At 40.2% G+C, this 26,878-nt stretch overlaps 1 protein-coding gene across 1 annotated transcript in view; it reads left to right on the forward strand.

Annotated features, from left to right (window-relative positions):
• ZBTB10 (zinc finger and BTB domain containing 10) overlaps window positions 1-26,367 on the forward strand; it is a 162,013-nt gene extending 135,646 nt beyond the window's left edge. The window contains exons 4-5 of the mRNA XM_029591535.1: window positions 18,838-19,013; window positions 24,076-26,367. Coding sequence (XP_029447395.1) covers window positions 18,838-19,013; window positions 24,076-24,486 — 587 coding nt within the window. The 3' untranslated portion in view covers window positions 24,487-26,367. The remainder of the gene's footprint in view (window positions 1-18,837; window positions 19,014-24,075) is intronic.
• The last annotated feature ends 511 nt before the right edge of the window (window positions 26,368-26,878 follow it).

Here is a 26,878-nt window from a genome sequence, read left to right on the forward strand (position 1 = left end):
CGAGGGGTTAAAGGGGCTCTTAGGGAAGATAAGGCCATTGCAGAAAGACTAAATGAATTCTTTGCCTCCGTGTTTACTAATGAGGATGTTGGGGAGATACCAGTTCCGGAGATGGTTTTCAAGGGTGATGAGTCAGACAAACTGAACGAAATCACTGTAAACATGGAAAATGTAGTAGGCCAGATTGACAAACTAAAGAGTAGCAAATCACCTGGACCGGATGGTATGCATCCTAGGGTACTGAAGGAACTAAAAAAATGAAATTTCTAATCTATTAGTTAAAATTTGTAACCTATCATTAAAATCATCCATTGTACATGAAGACTGGAGGGTGGCCAATGTAACCCCAATATTTAAAAAGGGCTCCAGGGGCGATCCGGGAAACTATAGACCAGTGAGCCTGACTTCAGTACCGGGAAAAATAGTGGAAACTATTCTCAAGATCAAAATCGTAGAGCATATAGAAAGACATAGTTTAATGGAACACAGTCAACATGGATTTACCCATGGGAAGTCTTGCCTAACAAATCTGCTTCATTTTTTTTGAAGGGGTTAATAAACATGTGGATAAAGGTGAACCAGATGGTAGTGTATTTGGATTTTCAGAAGGCGTTTGATAAAGTCACTCATGAGAGGCTTCTACGAAAACTAAAAACTCATGGGATAGGAGGCAATGTCCTTTCATGGATTACAAACTGGTTAAAAGCCAGGAAACAGAATAGGATTAAGTGGTCAATTTTCTCAGTGGAAAAGGGTAAACAGTGGAGTGCCTCAGGGATCTGTACTTGGACCGGTGCTTTTCAATATATATATAAATGATCTGGAAAGGAATACGACGAGTGAGGTTATCAAATTTGTGCATGATACAAAATTATTCAGAGTAGTTAAATCACAAGCGGACTGTGATACATTACAGGAGGACCTTGCAAGACTGGAAGATTGGGCATCCAAATGGCAGAAGAAATTTAATGTGGACAAGTGCAAAGTGTTGCATATAGGGAAAAATAACCCTTGCTGTAGTTACACGATGTTAGGTTCCATATTAGGAGCTACCACCCAGGAAAAATATCTAGGCATCATAGTGGATAATACTTTAAAATCGTCGGCTCAGGGTTCTGCAGCAGTCAAAAAAGCACACAGAATGTGAGGAATTATTAGAAAGGGAATGGTTAATAAAACGGAAAATGTCATAAAGCCTCTATATCGCTCCATGGTGAGATCGGACCTTGAATACTGGTTACAATTCTGGTCGCTGCATCTCAAAAAAGATATAGCTGCGATGGAGAAGGAACAGAGAAGGGGAACCAAAATGATAAAGGGGATGGAATAGCTCCCCTAAGAGGAAATTTCGGCTGAAGAGGTTAGGGCTGATCAGCATGGAGAAGAGACGGCTGAGGGGTGGTTATGATAGAGGTCTTTAAGATCATGAGAGGTCTTGAACGAGTAGATGTGACTCGGTTATTTATACTTTCGAATAATAGAAGCACTAGGGGGCATTCCATGAAGTTAGCAAGTAGCACATTTAAAACTAACCGGAGAAAATTCTTTTTCATTCAACGCACAATAAAGCTCTGGAATTTGTTGCCAGAGGATGTGGTTAGTGCAGTTAGTGTAGCTGGGTTCAAAAAAGGTTTGGATAAGTTCTTGGAGGAGAAGCCCATTAACGGCTATTAATCAAGTTTACTTAGGGAATAGCCACTGCTATTAATTGCATCAGTAGCATAGGATTTTCTTAGTGTTTGGGTAATTGCCAGGTTCTTGTGGCCTGGTTTGGCCTCTGTTGGAAACAGGATGCTGGGCTTGATGGACCCTTGGTCTGACCCAGCATGGCAATTTCTTATGTTCTAGCTTTAAAGACTGTTTGGAGAAACAGTCCACCAAAGCAAATCTTCAAAAATGAAGACTCGCTCCACTAATAAGGGGTATCTGTTTTTATCAGTAAGCAGCAGCAGCAGCTACCCACATTCTGATTTGAAACAGGTAAGAAATGGAAGTACAAGCTGGTTTTAAGTGAGCAAAACTAATCAGCTTTAACAGAGGGGCACTAGTTATTCAGAATAGACAGATTATATCAGTGAGATCATGTTTCAACTCACTGACAATAGCTGCTATTTTTTTTCTCTTTATGAAATTTTACATGTAACACAAGTATTCAGTTACAGAATTACAGAGGTATAATAATTTTCATACAAATAATAACAAAACCATTACCAAGAAAGTCTCCAAATACCCCTGAATATAAAGGAAAAAAGAAAGAAAATGAGTGATCACATACCAGGAAAAAAGAAACGTAAGAGAAAGCTAGATGCCTTCTTAAACTATGGCCTATACATACAGAGAATCACTTCTAGGTGTGAGAGTCTAAGAAAACACGGAGCTGTGAGGGTTCAAAATCGAATCATATATGTGCAGGGATGGCGTAGAGTGAAAAGGGAATCCTTTGACAACACCTCATCTCTCATGTTCAAGAACTTTTTTTCGAGCCTGAGTGGTTCGCATAATGTCCGGACATATCCAAACGTTTTTGACCATAATACGTCTTTAATCTGTTTCGAAGATAGTACCTAAACACAGTGTTCCGATCAACATGAAAGGCAAAGGAGCCTAGCATAGTAACTCTATTAGGAATTTCCAAATCTTGTGAGGATTCCAAGATGTTTGATAGATCCAAAGCAAGGTCTTGCGGTGGATTTCCTTCACCAGATTGACCTTGAGGCAGGAAAAAAGCCCTTGTAATTCACAGGCATAGCCGCAGTTGGTATCTTTAAGACTGATGACAAATAATTCTTGAAGAGATCCACTGGTGCTATCAATTTTATAAAGGGAAAATTCAAAATTCTCAAGTTTAAACTTCTCAATGAATTTTCAGTATTTTCAGTCTTCTTTGCATAAACCAAATCAGACTGAAGCACACCAATTTGGACTTTTTCCACAGTGGAAATATGTGTTTCCAATACATCCAAATTTCCTTTTTGAGATTGTATTTGTTATTTTCTTTCTCTCCACACCTAACTTTTTGTTGGCAATTATTCATATCGATTGTATATCAATTGTATATAAGACTTCTATCCCATTTCTTTCTCTCTTACCCAGCTTTTCTCTTTTCCAATTGTGTTTTATAAAATTCATTCTATTTATTTATAGACTTATAAATTCAGTGAGATAACAATTTGCTTTGTACCACTATTTTATTTTTCCCTTTCATTGTTCCACTGTTCTCTCCCCCCCCCCCCCCCCCCCCCCGGTTAACTAGTTTATTGTAAAGCACTATTGCATATGTTCGTTAACAAGTTTATTGTAAAGTTTATTGATTATTGTAAATGTTTTTTTATTGTTTATTGTAAAGCACTGTTGCACATGTTCGTTCTAGTTGGCACAGCTGCAATGTTTCTGTTAATTGTGAACCGATTTGAGGTTACTAAACAAATGTCGGTATATAAAAAACTGCAAATAAATAAATAAATATTCCATAGCTAGTATATGCTGGTGGGTTTCTATGGAAATTTTTGTTAAAGAAGAAATAGCAGTTTCAAGAGAGACCAGAGAGTTCCAAGGGGTATCCATAGTTATAATTGCAGGTTTGAGTCTTACTGCTGGTGTTTCTTGAGCAGAACTCCCACTTTCCCTGGATTTACCTGCCCCAACACTTCGATGGGGACCGGAGTTTAGGCTCCCGATGGAAGGCCCACCATAGCAAACGAGCCTGCTGAGTCAGTGCTTTTCTCGACAATAGGGGGAATCTCATTTAGCAGGGAATTGGGGCCTTTCTCTTCTGCCTCAACTAACTGCTCTAGCGTCAGTCTCGGTTGGCTCATCTCTGACTGCCTAGGCAGTAACTCCCGATGTTCTGAGGGCCCCAGATGGGGAGGAGATGGAGTGCTCTGTGCTCTGGGACTCAGCGAGATCTCCTCGGCCAGCAGAATGGGTGGTTGCTTCCCTATTTCATCCACAGCGGCACATGCTCCCGGCAAAGATTCGGGCATCAGGTTGAAGAAGCTCTCGATCCAAGGTTGCTGTGAAGCCGGCAGGGGAGAATTAGAAACAATCTCCCTTATCTGAGCTCTTTTCTTCGTAAGTGGCATAGTAAAAAGGGAAAATAAACTAGAGGTAAGTTAACTAGCGGGAGTGTTCTTCAGCACAGAATTCTTCAACGGCAGCCATCTTGACTTCCCCTGCTATTTATTTTTTAGAGGAACTTCAAAGCATAATGAGTGCATGGCTCCAGAGCATGTAGTTTCAAGATATGCTGTAACAGAGTGTCCACATCTGGAACTGAGCTAGTCTTCCAAAGCTCTGTCTGCGACCTTCAGCACCTATCTTCAGAGAAGCTGTGGGGGACTTCAGTTCCCTTTATCAGCTAATTAGGTACCATCATCAACATTATTTGAGGCAGAACTGAACAGGAGTATTGAGGAGCTATTTAGCACACCAAGCATACTGAACTTCAAGAATTAGAGACTCTGCTGCCTCTGTCCATCTCTGTGCTGAAAATGCTGATGCAGTTTCAATGCTTAGACAAGGTCGGAGATAAGGTTGAGAATGGGAAACCTTTCCTGCCTCTCGCACTGTCTTGCAGTGATCCAAATGAGACAACCATGGAGTCTCATCAGTTTTGGGCTCCAGAGTCGGCACATTCTCAGATGTCCTTTCAATATGTCTTTTGGAATCAGTATCCTAGGAGTCATATGGCCATGCTTATCCATCAGAGGATTTTTTTTTCTTAGGAGAGGTGTACTGCTGTGACCTGGCCTCTCAATGCCATTTCTTCCACAGGCCAGGGAACCATGATCTCCTCCCTAAAGATCTGTCTCTTCAACTTTTGTACAAAAGATGGCTAAGATTATACCCTTTGAGTTGCAGGTTGAAAATGAGTCTAGAGCATCTTTCCTTAGCCTCAGCTTCCTGGATGTTCCATAAGAGTTAATATCCCTCCACTTTTTCAGGATATACAGAGAGTCTCACATACCATACTTCCTGCTGAGGAGTCTCCTTGCACAAAGTATTGAATCCAGGCAGGTGCAGGAATCAGTAGACCCCAATTACACTGGTAAACTAATTTCTGGGAACTTTTTGTTTCTTCCATAACCTTCGGTGAAACAAGTAGATTTTAACAAGCTGAGCACAAATATGCAATTATTATGTCTGTATCACTACCATTGGCCAGAAAAGTGTGATATACATTAAGCATTGTTACATGTCTGTAGCGGCATAAGCTGTAATGGCAATGTTGACACCAGAAAACAAAACTAAAAATGTTTTGCTGCAGATTTTCGTTTGTAATCACTGTCCGAAGTTTCATGGATGAGAGTCCAACAATAGTCACCCAGCATGGAGGTGTTTCACCTGCCTTGATACCATTTCTCCATTTTGACAATGTTTTGATGAAACCTTTCACCATGTTTGTCACTCACAGTGCCAAGGTTGTCTGGGAAGAAGTCCAAGTGGGAATGAAGAAAATGTATCTTCAATGACATGTCGCACTTCATCAATTTGTATGCCTGAAGCAGATTTTCAACCTGTTCAACATAGTCTGCTGCCTTATAGATGCCTAGAAAGTTACAAATAACATTCTTGATGGCTGTCCATGCAACACGTTCTGTACCTTGCAAAAGACCATCAAAGTGGCTGTTCTTCATCGCAGCTCAAATTTGTGGGCCAATGAAAACACCTTTTATCACCACATGTAACAAAACGTGTCACGACTATTACGACATTGGCGCGACATTTCATAAAGTATATGAAATTAAATCCACAAGCTTTAAACTCAACAGTTTTAGCCCGTTGCATAGGGGACTACTCATTGCTTCTGCTTATATAAGGCTTCGTCATCATGGAAACAATTCAGAATCTTGCAGCCAAGCAGGGGCTTGCCCGAGCAAGTTCAGGCATGATCAGGCAGAGTTTTTCTGTATCTTTAAAAAAAAGTTAGTCTCTGTTACATGTTACGTTGCTTATGGCCGTCAAAAATACGACATGAATTTTAAAAATCATAAAAACTACTGTCCAGCAAGAAAATATATGTATGTGAGATTGTTTTAAAATTTCACAATTATTGTGACACAAAATTGGCCGTTTCTCAAAAACCTTACGTGATGTACAAATTTTGAAGTAATATCTGTGATCAGCATCAAAAAATCTATTTGGAACACCAAAAAAGCCTGAAGGAAACAAAACTTTGTTTACCAGTGTTACCACACCAAAGTGTAGCTTTCCATTCTACCCTGTATAGGGCCAAATAGACAAGAAATCACACCTAGATTACTCCAGGATGTGATTATCAAATTCTGGATCTTTTGAAGAGATAGCATTATCAGTATGCTACACTGCAGCCCCATATAGCATCCTGCCAAATCTATGTGATGTAATGCTTACAGTTAAAGATTTGATACATGAATTAACTCAGTTTCTTCCTCAAGAGAAACCAGCAGAATTCCTAAACCTAATAGAGACTGATGAGAAGTGCTAAAACCTTAGTCCACATATCCTGTGGTGCTTTATTTATTTATTTATTTATTTATTTATTTAACACTTTTCTATACCGACCTTCATGGTTGAAGACCATATCAGATCGGTTTACATCGAATAGGGGAATTGTAACTAAAACCATAAGTAGAACAAGAAGAATAAAGTTACATATAACAAGGTTAGTAAACTTGGAAGCTTGAACTGCTAGAAGGAATAGGCCTAAGGAACGTAGTGTTTAAATAGTATAAACAGTAAGAATCAACGGTTCTTAGTCAGAACTTGAAGGTATTTATAAATGGCATAGAATGCTTCTGCTAGGAGCATTGATGCTTGCAGCTTCTCATGATTGGGGGCATCAAGCTTTAAGGAAGATGAGCTATGCAATGGTGGCAGTTTTTTATAGAGTATTTCAGGGAGACAGATCTTAATGAAAGACCACCACAGTACACTTCAGAACCTATCCACTGCCACTTCTGAATCACTCCCTAGTTTCCAGAGTCCTGCAGTAGTCCACACAGGAGATGGTTCTTTCTTCAGAAAAAACACTTCCCAGACCCTACTTGCCAGAGATAGAGCTCAAGACATTACCAGCTTGAATAAAGAAGATACAACACCATTCAAAAGCAAAGATGGCATTTTTGACCAAATCAATAGCAGACAATTTTCAGCTTTCTAATCAGAGGACCACTGCTGAAAAAAAAGCACTTAAAATCAACTGCCAGCAAAGAGAAAAATCTTTATTAATAAGATCTCTGAGGAGCAATACAAATTATCATAACAAAGTAATGCAAAGGCAGAGCTCAAAAGTTTTTTGGTTGTGCAATAGATTATATGCATCACCTCCCTCAGAATTATACATCAGTGGGTTAGTTTCTTTGTAAGCATAATAAAACTGCATTCTTCTAAGTCATATGATTTCAGATAAGTTGAACCCAGAAGGCAGAAGTGAAATTTAGTGTTGACTTTTGACCTACTTTAGCAGTATTGCTAACCTTTAGCATACTTTAGCATTCTTACTGCCTTGGCTATGTCCACAATTCTGATCAGTTCAATCTTATTATGCTGATATAATCTTTCTGCTTTTTCGCCACCACCAACTGGTCTGTCTCCATAAAGAATTCCTTAAAGCACCCTTAAACCTCCATATAGGAGCAACAACAGAGGCTTTTTGAGATCCATATTCAGAGGCATTTAGCCAGATAACTCACTATTTATTTGGCTAAATGAATATTTGAGAACTTACCCAGCTAAATTTTAGCCAGATAAAATAGGGGCATTCAGGGGGATATTTCGGGGAGGAGTTACATTAACGCAAAGGAGGCCAACTCTGGTCCTCGAGAGCCACAAATAGGCCAGGTTTTCAGGATATCTACAATGAATATACCTGAGATAGATTTGCATTCAATGGAGGCAGTGGATATTTATTGTGGATGTCCTGAAAACCAGCCTTGTTTGTGGCTTTCACCGACTGCAGTTGGCAACTCCTGCATTAGCCGGATAAGTTATCTGGCTAACAGGGTCATTTATCAAATTGCTATAAGGCGTTTTCGCATGCATTAAGCCCCTTTAAGGCATGCGAAACACCTTTAATGCCTGTGAAAGCACTATAACGCATGGTGCAATGCAAATCAGAAAAAAGGGAGGAGTTTGGGGCGTGATTTGTGACCGAGTGGGCTGGGTTCACAATTTTGCGAAGCTGTATCGCACGGCTTTAACACATATTTTAACTACACCCTTTTCATTTGCGTAAAGCCGTGCAATAGGGCTTTATCGCGCTGTGATGTTTTTGCAAATGCCGTTTTTAAGTTCCTGGAGAGCCAGCCTAGCTATCAGGTCCACAGGGGGGGGGGGGGGGGAGAGAGACTAGCCATAATGCCCTCACACTAGATAGGTATTTATATCTCTATGGGAGGGCCCACCTGGTAACTCAAGGTGAGGTTTAGGTATTAATGTAGGGGTTAGGGGCCACTTTGACATTCAAAGTGAGACGTACGAACAGAATAGTGCTCTCTTGTGAAGATTTGATGACCTTGGTCATGCAGTAGAGTTGCCCTAAAGTTAGCTGCAGAAAGTTATCCAATTAACTTTAAGATATTTGGCTATATTCAATAGTGCAACTACACTGTTGAGTATTCCTGCAAAATTAGCCAGATAAGTTTATCTGGGTAACTTTACTATCTGGGATGTGATAGAATATGGATCTCTATTTATTGGCCCATTGTAGTCTTGGACGGCTGTCGATGATACTATGGTGTCGGGGTTTAAAAAATGCCCGACTTGTAACCGAACAATGTCTGTTACAGATCCGCACTTAGAGTGCGTTCGATGTTTGGGTGATCAGCATGATATTTCATCGTGCTCTTTTCCAGATCTCCGGAAGGAACCTTGCCCTATCACCTTTAAAAAGAGACTCAAAACCTGGCTATTCGAACAAGCTTTTAACTCAAACCAATAATCGCCCATCAATATGCACCATGCAATATGTACCATGCAATATGCACCATGTAACATAACTCCTATACACTTAGACAGGTTTCAGTTGTAGATTCTCTTTACCAAATCGTAATCTTTGTAAGTTATACACCATACAATATGCACCTTGTCAGTTATGCAATATGCACCATGTAAGTTATGCACCATGTAACATGACTTCCAGATACTCAGCCAGGATTCAGTTATAGAATCTCGCTACCTAATCGTAATCTTTGTAAATCTTTGTAAGTCTCTGTAATCTTTGTAAGTCTTTGGAAATCTTACTACCTAATCGTTATCTTTGTAAGTTACTCCCCAGTTCCTTGATCCAAGTTTATTCTCCCGGTTTGATGTAATCGCATTCTTACATGCTTGTTTCTGTTATAATGTAAACCAAAATGATTTGTAACCTTGCTATATGAATTTCGGTATATAAAAATGTTAAATAATAAATAAATCGTGTGAAAAATGCCAAGAAATGACACCAAAAGGGCGAAAACTGCACCAAGTGAAAATCCAGCAACTCTTCAGTTTGCAGTTAATTCCCTCTCCATCCACTTCTAAGAAGTCCTCACCGGTAGGTGCTTCTCAAACATTTTTGTTAAAAAAGCGTCGACTGGAGACTTCCGGAGGAAAATCCTCGCCTACGCCATCGACATCATCGATTCACTCAGCGGTAGAGGTAAGGCCCAAACATAAACATCGCCACCGCCATGCCTTGGCCTCACCTTCGACACCTATCCATGAGGAACCGACTAAACATACTGACACTTCAATCCCCGATAGGCCTACCAAGGCAGATACACCGAAAACAGCATCGTCTCCATCTACATCGCTGTCAACTCCGATGCGGCAGGACTTAACCGCATTTATAAAGGAAGCAGTCCTACAAGCTATTAAAGAAAGTTTACCGGTGCCTGCACCGATGCCGGCAACATTGCCGATGCCAGTGACATCTGACTTGTCTAAGACGTCACCGATGCCGGCACAACCAGTGCCGATGTCTGAGTTACCATCGACACCGATTCCAGGAAATCTCCCGATGTCGGGCACCATCCCGATACCACCCACCATCCACTTGACGCGCACCACCCTGGTGCCAGATCCATTCTCGATACCGAGCACCGTACAGACAACGGATCAGGAACCTTTCCGATACCAAGGGACATATCGATGCAGCGTGCAACAGCTTTCTCATTGATATCTACATCGATGCCTCCTATTTCTTCCAGTATGGCATCGTTGTTACCCTCAAATCCGACTCGGACATCCATGATGATGCGTACGGGATTTTTCTCGATGCCATCTGTTCCTGATCCAAACTCCACGATGCCATCGATGCCACATACAACATTGTCGATGCCAGGCCCTTCTGGAGATACAGTATCGGCTGAATCAGCATTATATTCAGCAATACACAGGAAATAACAAGATTTACTGGATTCTTTACCGACAAATCCAGTAGAAGAGGACTCTTCTCTTCCAGAGCCCATTCCAGGACCATCTGGTGAGGCTCCTCCTTCTGCTCCTGGAAAAACACGACCACACACTCCAGATTGACACATGGAGTGATTCACAGTCAGACACTTCTGAAACTTTTATGTCTGACCCTTCTCCACCACACCCAAGAAAACAGTCCCCACCAGAGGACCTCACCTTTTCTGCCTTTGTTCAAGACATGGCTGACTCTATCCCTTTCAAGTTAGAGTCTGAGCAGGATCTACGTCATCAGACCCTTGAGGTATTACAATTTGTAGATCCTCCTAAACAAATTATGGCAATACCCATACATGACGTTCTCCTTCAACTTCAACACAGAATGTGGGAACATCCATGTTCAGTCCTTCCTATTAATAAAAGAATGGACTCAACATACTTAGTCCAAACTGCACCAGGATATCAGAAATCTCAATTACCACATACTTCAGTGGTTGTTGAATCCACACAGAAGAAAGCAAAGAGAACAAGAGTGCATTCTTGTAATCCTCCTGGGAAGGACAACCGTTTTCTGGACAATCTAGGTCGTAAGGTATTCCAGGGTGCTATGCTAAATTCCAGAATAGCTGCTTATCAGCTATATATCACCCAATACCAACAAAACCTCTGGAAGCAGATGGAGGATTTCATTCCATCTCTCCCCCAAGAATACAGAGAGTCAGCACAAAACCTCATCCACAAGGCTTTTGAAGCTGGAAAACATGAGGTACGAGCTGCATACGATTCTTTCGAGATATCATCAAGAATTGCAGCTTCAGGAATAAGTGCCAGAAGGTGGGCCTGGCTTAAGGCATCCGACCTTAGGCCAGAGGTCCAAGAAAAATTAGTGGACCTCCCATGCGCAGGAGACAATTTATTTGGCACGAAAGTCCAAGAAGCAGTCTCCCAACTGAAAGAACACAATGAAACCTTAAGACAGCTCTCCTCCCTCCCTCATGACTCTACTACCCATGCTGCTCGACGAACCCAAAGGAGGGAAATGAGGAAACCTTATTATTGTCAAAAACGATTTTACCCTCCTGCAAACAGGCCTTAGACAATCAAGGCCTCAGCACAGACCTCAGCCTCGTCAACAAAGAGCACCCAGGCCCCAGCTTGCTACTCAAACAGGTCCTGCGACAGGCTTTTGAAGACATCTCCAGGGAACTCAGCCACTCAGAAAATCCTCGATCAGAACTTCCTGTAGGAGGCAGATTATCCAAATTTTACAACACTTGGATAACAGTAACAACAGATCAGTGGGTTCTGTCCATAATATCTCGAGGATATCAACTTAATTTCCTCTCAATTCCAACAGATTTCCCACCGAGTCACATTCATCCCAATGAAACTCACATTTCTCAACTTCAAATAGAATTATCCACCCTTCTGAAATCCAGGGCTATAGAACCGGTACCCCGGTCTCAGCAGGGGAGAGGATTCTACTCCCGATATTTTCTCATTCCAAAGAAAACAGGAGGCCTACGTCCCATCCTCGACCTCAGAAATCTCAACAAATTTCTGAAGAAGGAAAAGTTCAGGATGGTTTCTCTAGGCACCATGCTTCCGCTTCTTCAAAAAGGAGATTGGCTTTGTTCTCTGGATCTTCAAGACACTTACGCTCACATTCCAATATTCCCTCCTCATCGCAAGTATCTACGCTTCATGGTGGGTCATCAACATTTCCAATACAGAGTACTGCCATTCGGACTCGCCTCTGCTCCCAGAGTATTCACAAAATGTCTAGCAGTAATATCAGCACACTTGCACAAGCAAGGTGTCCATGTCTTCCCTTATCTAGACAACTGGCTCATCAGGAGTCAATCTCAACAAGGAGCAATAACTTCTCTCAACCAAACAATTGCTCTACTTCACTCCACGGGATTCCTCATCAATTATCAAAAATCCCATCTTACAGCGTCTCATCTGCTCCAATTCATAGGAGCAGAACTGGACACCACACTTGCAAAAGCCTTTCTACCTGAGGATCGAGCAGAAACACTATCCTTGCTAGCAAAATCGATCCACTCAAAGACACAAGCAACAGCTCATCAGTTTCTAACCTTACTAGGCCACATGGCCTCCACAGTTCATGTAACTCCTATGGCAAGGCTCGCCATGAGAAGAACCCAATGGACATTACGATCACAATGGATCCAAGCCATTCAACCACTCCATTCTCCAATTCAAGTAACTCACCAACTACGTTCATCCCTACTATGGTGGATGAACAAAGACAATTTGCACAAGGGCCTACCCTTCCAACAATCAGTCCCACAGATAACGTTAACTACAGATGCATCCACCTTGGGTTGGGGAGCTCACATAGACACGCTCCAAACCCAGGGTATTTGGACAAAACTCGAGGCAACATTTCAAATCAATTTCCTGGAGCTTCGAGCTATACGTTATGTGCTGCATGCATTCAAGGACTGCCTTTCGCACAAGACTGTTCTTATCCAGACGGACAACACAGTAGCCATGTGGTACATCAACAAACAAGGAGGAACGGGCTTGTATCTCCTGTGACAAGAAGCTGCATAGATTTGGGCCTGGGCCCTAACACATTCAATGGTTCTTCGGGCCACTTATCTGGCAGGCATTCAAAATGTACTAGCGGATCGACTCAGCCGTCAATTCCATACACACAAATGTTCCCTGGATCCCTCAGTAGCGACCAGGATATTTCAACGTTGGGGTCAACCGACAATAGACCTCTTTGCGTCACATCTGAATCACAAAGTGGACAAATTCTGTTCCCTTCACAAACAGAAGAATCAACCAGCCAAGGACGCCTTTGCTCGCCCTTGGAATTCAGGCCTTCTCTATGCGTATCCTCCAATACCGCTCATAACCAAAACTCTTGTGAAACTACACAGGAGGCCCCATCTTGGCCTCGACAAGTGTGCTTCCCCACACTTCTAGACCTCTCAGTCAGGGATCCAATACGTCTGGGAGGAGCTCCCAATCTCATCACTCAGGATCAGGGTCGCTTGCACCATCCCAACCTCCAATCCCTATCCCTGACAGCATGGTTGTTGAAAGCTTGATTTTACAACCACTCAATCTTTCAGCTAATATATCTCAAGTACTTATAGCTTCACGTAAACCTTCCACACGAAAGAACTACGCATCTAAATGGAAGAGATTCACCTTGTGGTGCAAGCAAAACAAAATCGATCCTTTCACTTGCACTACTACTTCTCTACTAGACTACTTATACCATCTTTCAGAATCTGGTCTCCAGACTTCATCGGTAAGAGTACATTTAAGTGCTATCTCAGCTTACCATAACAACATGGGAGATGCACCAATTTCCACACAACCTCTCGTCAGCAGGTTTATGAGAGGTTTAACTCAACTCAAACCACCGATTCAACCTCCAGTCACAGAATGGGACATGAATCTAGTATTAACAAGACTCAGGCGTTCTCCTTTCGAACCCATGGACTCCTGTGATCTTACGTTTCTCACATGGAAAAATATCTTCCTCATAGCCATTACATCAGCTAGAAGAGTTAGTGAATTACAAGCACTAGTCACGTATCCACCTTATACAAAGCTCCTACATGACAGAGAGTTCTCCGTACACATCCAAAATTCCTTCCCAAGGTAGTCACGGAATTCCACTTGAACCAATCCATAGTCTTACCCATGTTTTTTCCAAGACCTCACTCCCATCCGGGAGAAACAGCCCTACATACCTTAGACTGTAAGCGTGTATTATCCTTTTACTTAAACCGCACCTCAGCAGACAGAAATTCCTCTCAACTTTTTGTGTCCTTTGACCCAAACAAACCAGGTAAAGCAGTGGGTAAGCATACTCTATCCAATTGGCTAGCAGATTGCATACAGATTTGCTATGAAAGAGCAGGCCTTCCTCTGCAAGGCCGAGTGAAAGCACACTCAGTACGAGCAATGTCAACCTCAGTTGCACACTATCGTTCAGTACCTATTCTTGACATATGTAAAGCAGCAACATGGACTTCTCTTCACACATTTGCAGCTCATTACTATCTGGACAAAGAAGGACGGCAAGATTCACCCTATAGACAAGCTGTTTTAAAGAACTTGTTTCCAGTTTAATCCCAACTCCTTCTACATCCAACCTGCTCTGATCTTCGGCTGACTCATTTCAACAACAATACTTCACTGTTGCTTCACTACAAAATGACAGCCTCTAGCTTGCTAATCACCCATATGTGAGAACTAGCATCATGCTTGTCCTGGGATAAAGCAAAATTGCTTACCTTGTAATAGGTGTTATCCCAGGACAGCAGGATGTAGTCCTCACGAAACCCACCCGCCACCCCGCGGAGTTGGGTCACATACCTTTTATTTTATTTTTCTTAAAGCTTATTGCTACATACGAGTCTGAAGTGAGACACCTGTGGCAGAGAATATCATGGCATGCTGGGCATGCTCAGTGGCCTCACAGGGCCAGTCAAAAGTTTCTAGAAACTTTGACAGACGTTTTCCCGCACTAGGGCTCCGTTACTGACGTCACCCATATGTGAGGACTACATCCTGCTGTCCTGGGATAACACCTATTACAAGGTAAGCAATTTTGCATTTTGTCTGATCATAAGAACATAAGAAATTGCCATGCTGGTTCAGACCAAGGGTCCATCAAGCCCAGCATCCTGTTTCCAACAGAGGCCAAACCAGGCCACAAGAACCTGGCAATTACCCAAACACTAAGAAAATCCTATGCTACTGATGCAATTAATAGTAGTGGCTATTCCCTAAGTAAACTTGATTAATAGCCATTAATGGGCTTCTCCTCCAAGAACTTATCCAAACCTTTTTTGAACCCAGCTACACTAACTGCACTAACCGCATCCTCTGGCACAAATTCCAGAGCTTTATTGTGCGTTGAATGAAAAAGAATTTTCTCCGGTTAGTTTTAAATGTGCTACTTGCTAACTTCACGGAATGCCCCCTAGTGCTTCTATTATTCGAAAGTATAAATAACCGAGTCACATCTACTCGTTCAAGACCTCTCATGATCTTTAAGACTTCTATCATATCCCCCCTCAGCCATCTCTTTTCCATGCTGATCAGCCCTAACCTCTTCAGCCTTTCCTCATAGGGGAGCTGTTCCATCCCCTTTATCATTTTGGTTGCCCTTCTCTGTACCTTCTCCATCGCAGCTATATCTTTTTTGAGATGCAGCGACCAGAATTGTAACCAGTATTCAAGGTGCGATCTCACCATGGAGTGATATAGAGGCTTTATGACATTTTCCGTTTTATTAACCATTCCCTTTCTAATAATTCCTAACATTCTGTGTGCTTTTTTGACTGCTGCAGCACACTGAGTCGACAATTTTAATGTATTATCCACTATGATGCCTAGATATTTTTCCTGGGTGGTAGCTCCTAATATGGAACCTAACATCGTGTAACTACAGCAAGGATTATTTTTCCCTATATGCAACACCTTGCACTTGTCCACATTAAATTTCTTCTGCCTTTGGATGCCCAATCTTCCAGTCTTGCAAGGTCCTCCTGTAATGTATCACAGTCCGCTTGTGATTTAACTACTCTGAATAGTTTTGTATCATCCACAAATTTGATAACCTCACTCGTCGTATTCCTTTCCAGATCATTTATATATATATATATAAGCACTGGTCCAAGTACAGATCCCTGAGGCACTCCACTGTTTACCCTTTTCCACTGAGAAAATTGACCACTTAATCCTATTCTCTGTTTCCTGGCTTTTAACCAGTTTGTAATCCATGAAAGGACATTGCCTCCTATCCCATGACTTTTTAGTTTTCGTAGAAGCCTCTCATGAGGGACTTTGTCAAACGCCTTCTGAAAATCCAAATACACTACATCTACCGGTACACCTTTATCCACATGTTTATTAACCCCTTCAAAAAAAATGAAGCAGATTTGTTAGGCAAGACTTCCCTTGGGTAAATCCATGTTGACTGTGTTCCATTAAACTATGTCTTTCTATATACTCTACGATTTTGATCTTGAGAATAGTTTTCACTATTTTTCCCGGCACTGAAGTCGGGCTCACTGGTCTATAGTTTCCCGGATCGCCCCTGAAGCCCTTTTTAAATACTGGGGTTACATTGGCCACCCTCCAGTCTTCAGGTATAATGGATGATTTTAATGATAGGTTACAAATTTTAACTAATAGATCAGAAATTTCATTTTTTAGTTCCTTCAGTACCCTAGGATGCATACCATCCGGTCCAGGTGATTTGCTACTCTTTAGTTTGTCAATCTGGCCTACTACATCTTCCAGGTTCACAGTGATTTCATTCAGTTTGTCTGACTCATCGCCCTTGAAAACCATCTCTGGAACTGGTATCACCCCAACATCCTCATTAGTAAACACGGAAGCAAAGAATTCATTTAGTCTTTCTGCAATGGCCTTATCTTCCCTAAGAGCCCATTTAACCCCTCGGTCAACTAATGGTCTAACTGACTCACTCACAGGTTTCTTGCTTCGGATATGTTTAAAAAAGTTTTTATTATGAGTTTTTGCCTCTATGGCCAACTTCATTTCAAATTCTCTCTTGCCTGTCTTATCAGTGTTTTACACTTAACTTGACAATGCTTATGTTTTATCCTATTTTCTTCAGTTGGATCCTTCCAATTTTTGAAGGATTGTTTTTGGCTAAAATAGCCTCTTTCACCTCACCTTTTAACCATGACTGTAATCGTTTTGCCTTCCTTCCACCTTTCTTAATGTGTGGAATACATATGGACTGCGCCTCTAGGATTGTATTTTTAAACAATGTCCAAGCCTGTTGAACACTTTTAACCTTTGCAGCTGCACCTTTCAGTTTTTTTTTCTAACTATTTTCCTCATTTTATCAGTTTCCCTTTTGAAAGTTTAGTGTTAGAGCTGCAGATTTACTTATTGTCCCCCTTCCAGTTATTAGTTAAAATTTTGATCATGTTATGATCACTCTTGCCAAGTGGCCCCACCACCGTTACCTCTCTCACCAAATCCTGTGTTCCACTAAGAATTAAATCTAAAATAGCTCCCTCTCTTGTTGGTTCCTGAACCAATTGCTCCATGAAGCAATTATTTATTACATCCAGGAGCTTTATGTCTCTAGCAAGTCCTGATGTTACATTTACCCAGTCAATATTGGGGTAATTGAAATCTACTATACAGAAACAGTTAATAGGTATTGTGCAATGAACCACACTTATCTCACAAAACACGTTGCAAAAGATTTTTTAAACTTTTATGTGCAGGAATTTATCTCACTATGTGGACCATCATACCACCCTTGGTTGATTCAGGCAGTAAGCCACGCTTTCAACCACAATGGGTCACTTTTAATCATCGGTCCGATACAGTCTTTCGAGTTGCTTTAATTTTCTACTTTATTTAATTTGCTTTTTTTATTTAATTTTTATCCATTTATAATAAAAATGTCTTTTAACGATATTAGAAGCGGAATTACCTTACTTGAGCGGAGCGCCGCCGCGCTTCCGAGCTGTTACCTTCACTCACTTGTGCAGAGCGTCACCGCGCTTCCAAACCTTTATTTTCAACACTGCCGTGCTTAGTGGGCAGGGATTTCCGATCGAAGGTGCTCGTGTGACTTAGAGCTCCTGTAGTCCGACGTACGTTTCGCAGTTGTGCTGCTTCAGGGACTCTGTCCTAATCGGAAGATTTGGGCTTAAGAACGCAAGGTTAATTCCCGCCAAAATTTCTTCAATGTTTAAATGCCTTCATGGTAGCTTTCGTCTAATTCATGCAGTATATAATGCCGCGTTTAGTCGCCTAGGACTAGGCGACTAGGACTAGGCGACTAGGACTAGGCGACTAGGCGACTAAACGCGGCATTATATACTGCATGAATTAGACGAAAGCTACCATGAAGGCATTTAAACATTGAAGAAATTTTGGCGGGAATTAACCTTGCGTTCTTAAGCCCAAATCTTCCGATTAGGACAGAGTCCCTGAAGCAGCACAACTGCGAAACGTACGTCGGACTACAGGAGCTCTAAGTCACACGAGCACCTTCGATCGGAAATCCCTGCCCACTAAGCACGGCAGTGTTGAAAATAAAGGTTTGGAAGCGCGGTGACGCTCTGCACAAGTGAGTGAAGGTAACAGCTCGGAAGCGCGGTTTTGTGAGGTAATTGAAATCTCCCATTATTATTGCACTGCCAAATTGGTTTGCTTTCCTGATTTCTCTTAGCATTTCATAATCTGTCTGACCATTTTGTCCAGTGCACATCTTACAAATTCTGTCAGGGGATATGTAAACATATGAGCACACCTGTACTTGTAGTAACAAAGTATCTGATAATTTGCTGCTTTAAGCTGCTATTTTTCTCATTTATGAATGATGTTGTGCCTCTTGTACATACCCAACTTGATTTTTTTTTTAGCTCTTTTGTTATTACACAACATTGTATACATTCTGTCTTTTAGGTGATGCTTCTTCAGTACTTATGAATAAGTTGAAGTGTCCTCATTGCAGCTATGTAGCCAAGTACAGACGAACACTAAAGAGACATTTGCTTATTCATACTGGTGTGAGATCATTTAGCTGCGACATCTGTGGGAAATTGTTTACTCGGAGAGAACATGTCAAAAGGCATTCACTGGTGAGTAGCAACTTAACTATTGTTAGTCTACAAGATTGTTAACCAAAGGTGTAGTAGGGAATAACACACAACAGGATATGTACTGTAACTCTATTGTGTAGCTTGGCCATATGCCTTCAGTATATGGAATGGCTTATGTATCTTTGAGATTGGCTCAGGTGTTCTAGTTTGCTGTTTATTTTTTATATTATATTTAATTAGAAAATATATAATGTCAGTTCCACATGATGAGTAGTAACACTAAGTGGAAAAATAGTTCCTGGAGTTTAGCAAAAATAACTGAATTAAATTTAGTATGTTAATTTCTTTTTTTTGTGTTCAAAATTGTTTATTTGAAGTATAGAAGAAAATGAAATCATACACATTGTCTAATTACTGTAACAAACAGCAAACAAGAAGATAACAGAAAATCAACTAGAGAAAAGACAGTGTCATTTAAAGCATAAGAAATATTAGTTATGACACAAAAAGTTTATCCAATGGATCCCACATCTTTTTGCAAGTGAGTGTGGTGCCAGTCCTGTCAGCAGCAGCCAACTCAAATTTAGAAATTTACAGATATCTTCCATAGCATATTGACATCCAATATCTTGTTGTCCTACCAATGAAGGCAGATCAATTTTAAGGCAATTAAAATTATAAAATCAACACATTTTCTTTCTCTATTAAGCAATAGGGATTGTATAGCCCAGGATTTCCAAATAATTTGAAAAGTTAAAAATTCTTGAAAGTGAGGGGTACTTCACATGCATTCAAATACTAGCTGCCAAAATATGGATGTAAGCACAAAAGAACAGCATATGGGATAAAGTTCCCACTTCTCTCTAACATGACCCACATTGATCCTCATCATTATGTGATATTTTATCAACTTTTACTGCAGTCCAAATTGCACGATGGTTGATAAAAGTAGACTGCTAACTGAGGCAGGATAAGATATATATAAATTATTTATATATATATATATATATATATAAATTTGAGGCAAGTCTAATTTTTCCCAAGATTTTGGATCCAGCTCCATTTTGAAGATCTTATTCCCATGTTTTTTCTGCACTCACACATCTGGAAGATATAGACAATTTAAAGACAGTATAGCATCCTCTAAACTGCTTCTTGGAAGAAGGAATGCGTGAACAGAGTGATTAGAGTATTATGTTAATTTCAATAAAACTATTATATTAGAAATTTTAAACTTGGATTTGAACCAGAAAATGGGTCTTTACAAAGTTCCTTTTAAAGGACAAGCATCTAATCTAACAATTGCAGTTTTACAGAAAAAAAATCACTAGGGGTTAAAGTACCTGTAATTTCTTATCTTGTCAAGATCTTTGGGGTAGTGATTTGGTAGGTTTGCCATAGAACCATAGAAAATGATGGCAGAAAAGGACCAAACAGTCCATCCAGTCTTCCCAGCAAGCTTATGGTAGCATCTTCTGCGCCATGCAAGTCCACCCCCCTTACTTAGTTTCCCAAACCATTAAAGTCAGGGCCCTTGTTGGTTGCTATCTGAGTCCAATTCCCTGTTTCCTCTTGCCGTTAAATAAGAGAGAAATTTGGAGTTGCATCCAAAGTATCAGGCATGTTGGTTAAGGGTAGTAACCGCCACACAAGCAAGTTACCCCCATGCTTATTTGTTCCCCCCCCCCCACCCCATGCTTATTTGTTTTCCCAGACCGTAAAATCCAATGTCCTTGTTAGTTGCTATCTGAATCTTATTCCCCTTTTCTTCTTTTCCCCCAGCCGTAAAAGCACAGAGCAATAATGGAGTTGCATCAACAGTATGAAGACTTATTGGTTAAAGCTAGCAGCTGCCACACCAGCAAGTTACCCCCATGCACTCTTTTCTTCATTTTCATCCTCTAGCCTTTAGGGATCCACAGTGTTTATCCCATGCCCCTTTGAAATCTTTCACTATTTTTGTCTTCACCGCCGCCTCCAGAAGGGCATTCCAGGCAACCACCACCCTCTCTGTGAAGAAATATTTCCTGACGTTGGTTCTGAGTCGTTCTCCCTTGAGTTTCATTATGTGACTCCTAGTTCTACTGATTTCTTTACAATGGAAAAGGTAGACTGTATTATATCTTCCCTGCACATCCTCTCCTTCAGGGTATACATATTTAGGTCCTTCAACTTTTCCTCATAAGTCATTTGATGGAGACCCCCCACCATTTTTTATAACCCTTCTCTGGACTGCCTCCATCCTCTGTCCCTTTTGAGATACAGTCTCCAGAACTGAACACAATACTTCAGGTGAGGCCTTACCAAGGACCTGTACAAGGGGATTATCACTTCCTTTTTCTTACTGGTTATTCCTCTCAGTGCAGCCCAGCATTCTTCTGGCTTTAGCTATCACCTTGTCGCATTCTTTGCCCTCTTCAGATCACGAGACACTATCACCCCAAGGTCCCTCTCTTGTTCCGTGCACAACAGCCCTTCACCCCTCCATCACATTTAGCTCTTTTGGATTACCACACCCCAGATGCATGACTCTGCACTTGTTGGCATTGAATCCCAGCTGCTATATCTTCGACCATTGTTCAATCTTCCTTAAATCACGTCTCATTCTCTCTACTCTTTTCGGTGGGTCCACTCTGTTGCAGTTCTTAGTATCATCCACAAAAAGACAACTTTACCTTCTATCCCTTCCACAATGCTACTCACAAAGATATTGAACAGGACCGGTCCCAACACTGATCCTTGCGGTACTTCCCTTAATACTGCTCTCTCTTCAGAGTAGGTTCCATTTACCATCACATGCTGTCTTCTATCCATCCATCAGTTTGTATTCCAGGCCACCACCTTGGCGCTTACTCCCAAGCTTGTCATTTTATTCACAAGCCTTCTATGAGGGACTTTATGAAAAGCTTTGCTGAAATCCAAGTGGATCACATTGAGGTGCTCTTCCTCGATCCATTTCCTTAGTTACCCAAAAAGTCAATCAAATTTGTCTGACAGGACCTTCCTCTGGTGAATCCATGCTGCCTCTGGTCCAGCAATTCTTCTGACCATAAATAGTTGACTATTCTTTCCTTCAACAGCATCTCCATTACTTTTCCCACCTCTGAGGTAAGGCTAACCAGCCTGTAGTTTCCAGCCTCCTTTCTGCTCCCACTCTTGTGAAGCGGGGCCAGCACCTCTCTTCTCCAGTCACTCGGCACCACGCCTGTTTCCTGGGATCTATTAAGCATGTTGTGCAGCGGACCCGCAGCATATCTCTGAGCTCCCTTAGTATCCTGGGATGAACTTCATCAGGCCCCCCGTGGCTTTGTCCACGTTCAATTTTCCTAGCTGTTCCCAAAGATTCTCTTCTGTAAACCAAGTTTTGTCTACTCCACCCCCTCCATTTTCTTGTTAACTAGCAACAGTCTTTCTCCAAGGACTTCTTTAGTGAACACCAAACTGAAGTATTTGTTTAATATTTCTGCCATTTCTTTGTCTCTCTCCACACATTGACCCTTTTCACTTTTCAATTTCACTATACTACGTTGGACTTTTCTCCTTTCTCTGATGTATCTGAAAAATGTTTTGTCGCCTCGCTTTACCTCTTTAGCAATCCTTTCTTCCGCTTGACCTTTTGCTTTCTTGATTACTTTCTTCGTTTCCTTCAGTTTCATTGGATATTCTTCCTTCTCTCCTTCATATCATTTCAAATTTGAGTCCTTACTTACCAGAGAAAAAATACTGTTGGCAAAGTTTCCTGGGATTGCTTGGCACAAAAAATAAACATAAATCCGAAAGGGTCCAGAATCTTCTCAAAAGCCCTTGATACCCTGTTCAAAAGTTGAAAAGCAATGAATAAGAAAGTTAAAGCAGATCACACAAATAAAAATCCACAGGTAACAAAGTAATACTCATGTTGTCTTTAATGGCTAGACTAGAAATTGCACCCCTGCTTTTGGCCCCAGGTCCATTTTTATTAGTTTAGGGTGCCTCAAAAAAATGTATATAAAATGGGAAGTTCCCAACAAGAAATCCCCATGATGATCACACATTTCATTTTACAATCTGTACACTTCTGTAGATGGTTTTTGAGGTTCTTTTTATTTATTTTTTTTCTCCCTGTTTTGTTCAGCGGCAACCCATAACTAGAGATTCCCGCTTGTGGGGACTGCTATCCTGCTTGGCCTCACAGAAAGCAAAGTTGCTTACCTATGATGGATGCTTTCCAAGGACAGTAGGATACCACTCCACAGAAACCTACCTGCCACCTCTAGGAGTTGGCTTTGATTTAAGCTTGAATATGAGATTCAAATGGGGACTAATTTTCTGCTGTCATCTGCTGTTACATTTCGGAAGTGATTGATAACTGAATTTGAATTTGCCGGTATATATTAAATGTGTGTGATTAGTTAATATATTCCTGTTTCAGTGATTGCTCCAGGTAAGACTGAGAAAAATAAATGTATTATAAAGAGGTTGGTTGAAATGTATAAAATTACTGTAAACTCCACTCTGTAGAAGAAGCACAGGCAAAGGCCAGTGTGCTCCATTTTGTCATATACACTGAGGAAGGGAATCCTTCTTTGATATATTCATAAGAACATAAGAAGTTGCCATACTGGGTCAGACCGAGGGTCTATCATGTCCAGCATCCTGTTTCCAACAGTGGTTAATCCAGGATACAAGTACCTGGCAGTACCCAAACATTAAATAAATCCCATGCTACTAATGCCAGTAGTAAGCAGTGATCTTGAAACCCACCTATTCTAACTGCTTTAACTACTTCCTTTGACAATGAATTCCAGAGCTTAATTGTGCCTTGAGTGAAAAAGATTTTTCTCCGATTGTTTTAAATGAGCTACTTACTTCTTCCCTGTATTTTATCTCGCAAAATAAATACAAATAATGTGAATGGCAGACCAAGCTCTTTGTATTTATCAATGAGTGTCTTGTTTCATGTTATAGTGACTGGTGTGGTACACCTTGTTTAAAAATTCTATGTAATGGAATACCAGTACCTTGGTAGGGATTAAAATTTGTATTAAGAATCTGTTCCAAGTTTGTGTTTTATTTAGATTTTTTTCTGTCCATTGAAATTAAATTTGTGCTTTTTCTTCAGGTGCATAAAAAGGATAAAATGTACAAATGTATGGTGTGTAAGAAGATCTTCATGCTAGCAGCCAGTGTTGGAATAAGACATGGTTCTCGACGCTATGGAGTTTGTGTAGATTGTGTTGATAAGTCTCAACCAGGAATGAAAGAAGAAGCAGATCAAGTGCAAGATGCTGATTTCACGAGGGATGAAGAATATGATGAAAATGAAGCAGTAGATGTAGATGAAGATCTGGTGGATGAAGGGGAGGATCAAAATGACCAGCCTCAGTGGGAAGAACAGAATCACCAAGCTCAATGGGAGGAGCAGAATGACCAGGTTCAGTGGGTGGAACACAATGACCAGACTCAGTGGGTAGAACACAATGACCAACCTCAATGGGAAGAGTCAGAAATTTGTATGACTATAGATGATTAACTGATCTGGCATACAGCTCAAGAGTGCTGCAGTTGGAAAGCATATTGAAGATTGACAGTTTAAAGTTTTGGACTGAAGGCCTGTTAAATATGGTACACTGCTGGATGGTAGTTATGTTGCTGTGAAAACTGTAGTGTCAGCCTTATAGCAAAAACATGGATTGTTTAATTTTTTTTTTTTTTTTTTATATTTGCACAGGACTGTACAGCATACAACCTTTTGGTTGAATTATACAGAGTACTCACATCTCCAATCAGTTAACAAAGAAAAAATGTATTTTTTATTATTTATAGGATATAGCTATTTGGGTTCTATCAAAGCATATTAACTGTACTATAAAGTTCATGTTAACTGATACAGGAATGCATAACATTACAATAGTAGAGCTGACAGATGAAGAAAACACAATCAAGGTTTGGAAGTGTCAGTTGTCCCAAAACCCTTATTTGTCACTGACTTAGTCTGGCTGATTTGGGTCAGTAGCTGAGGGGACTGGGTTAATGGCCAAAAGACAATTTTCCAGTGGTGTAACAAGTGATATTTAGGGAAATTAACTGTAAATTTTAATTTGCATCCTATATAAGAGGAATATTGAAATGAAATTACCTAAAGCCATATAATTTGAGCCTTTCGGCATGTGGTCCAAATGACAAGTGCTGGAGTCAAAGTTTTTGGAGCAGATGTACTACACAGTTTTTGATTTTTTGAATCTCCAGGATGGTTTTTACTAGGTGTGGCTATATATAAGCCAGAAAAAATGCTCATTATAAACAAAATTGACTGGCACCTCCAGGATTTTGATTAGTACATCTAACATGTTTCCTCTTCACCACTTTTAGTTGGACATATGGTCCACTGGTGTAATATATAGTCCTACATTTTATATATCAGTGTCCCGTCTGATCATTTTCTCTCTTGTATGTACCTCATTAGCAGGTAAAGCTTACATGTCTAATAAATGGAGAAATAAATTTAAAATATTTATTATCACTTTTGAAGTCTGCCTGCATTCAGGTAGGCTGTTGAGAAGCTAAAATTGACTACTTTTTCTGTTCGTTTTTCTTAAAAGGTGAAAAAAATCAGTTGACCTACTTTTATTGCTTTGTATTTACTGGTTTGTCTACATTGTTTAAAATATTGGTAAGCAATATTCATGTAAATGTCTTTTTTGTTTAATTTGGTATTTTTTTTCTCCGTTAAATTGAATCCCTTCACCCTTCCTTGCTGATGTGTTCTGAGTTAGAACTTGAATTTTTGTAGAATCATAGATTTTCACAAATTTGTAGTGGAATGTATCTTTTGATTATATCGGGCACTTTTTCAGTGGGAAGGAACTACATCGTTACCTTGAACTTCTCAGTTTCAGCTAAACTAATGGCAAGCAATTGAGCTTTTCAGTGGATGTAACAAAGCATTTAATATAATCCTGTCACACTATTAATAAATATGTACAGCTTTTACCAGTAGCACATAGCTAGGCCAGTGTGAACGTACTGTATAAAAATGTTGAGGGTCACCATATTTTCATCTTTGTATAATTAAAGTAATAAGTATATTTTCCTATTTTATAATATCTGGTAAAAACTAAATTATGATAGGTGTGTGGAAATTTTTAGTACACTTCACAGACAAAATTCTCGGTGCTGCATTTAATCGGTGTATAATTCAAAAGAAAAGCTTTACTATTGTCCCATATATTTCAATAGAATGATGGCCAAATGTTCGTGGCAGTCATGTTTCTGGTTAATGGAACTGATATGTCAGACAGTTAAATAGCTATCCATATGCCCTTGTAATCTAATTTTTAAATAATTTCCACATCAGTGTAGACACATGACAAATAGCTTATTTTGATTTGATTTTTTTTTTTAATTTTAAACAGAAGAACATCATCTGCACTCATTTTTCTAGAATGATATGAGTAATGTGTAATTCTGGTGGGGTCCAAAGGTAGAAATTAGTTTGACAAAAATACTATCTATTAAGAGTATTTTAAATGTAAAAGTAATGTTCTGCTTTGTGGATATGTAAGTATAGTAAAGTCTTTTTTTTAATCCCATTATCCCATTTGAAAACATAGTTTACAATTGGTAAGTCTCTATATATAGATTATATAAGAAATCCACAAAAATCTGCATCAGCTCACTTAATGCTTAGGAACTGGACCTGGCTTTACATTTTTAATGTGCTCTACTTTTTTCACAAGGTATGATATGCTATTGAAAATGAATCTTTTACTACTTAAATCATTTATGTATATTTGGTAATTTATGACCAAATGTGATGTTAGATTGCATACAGTAAATTGAAATATACACTTGGTACACTACAGAATTTGTTGTGCTTTTCTTTGGATTACCTTTGAAGAGCTGAATTTTATTTTTAATTAGGA

Source organism: Rhinatrema bivittatum, chromosome 2 (genome assembly GCF_901001135.1).
Source record: "Rhinatrema bivittatum chromosome 2, aRhiBiv1.1, whole genome shotgun sequence".
NCBI classification, from domain to species: Eukaryota; Metazoa; Chordata; class Amphibia; order Gymnophiona; family Rhinatrematidae; genus Rhinatrema; species Rhinatrema bivittatum.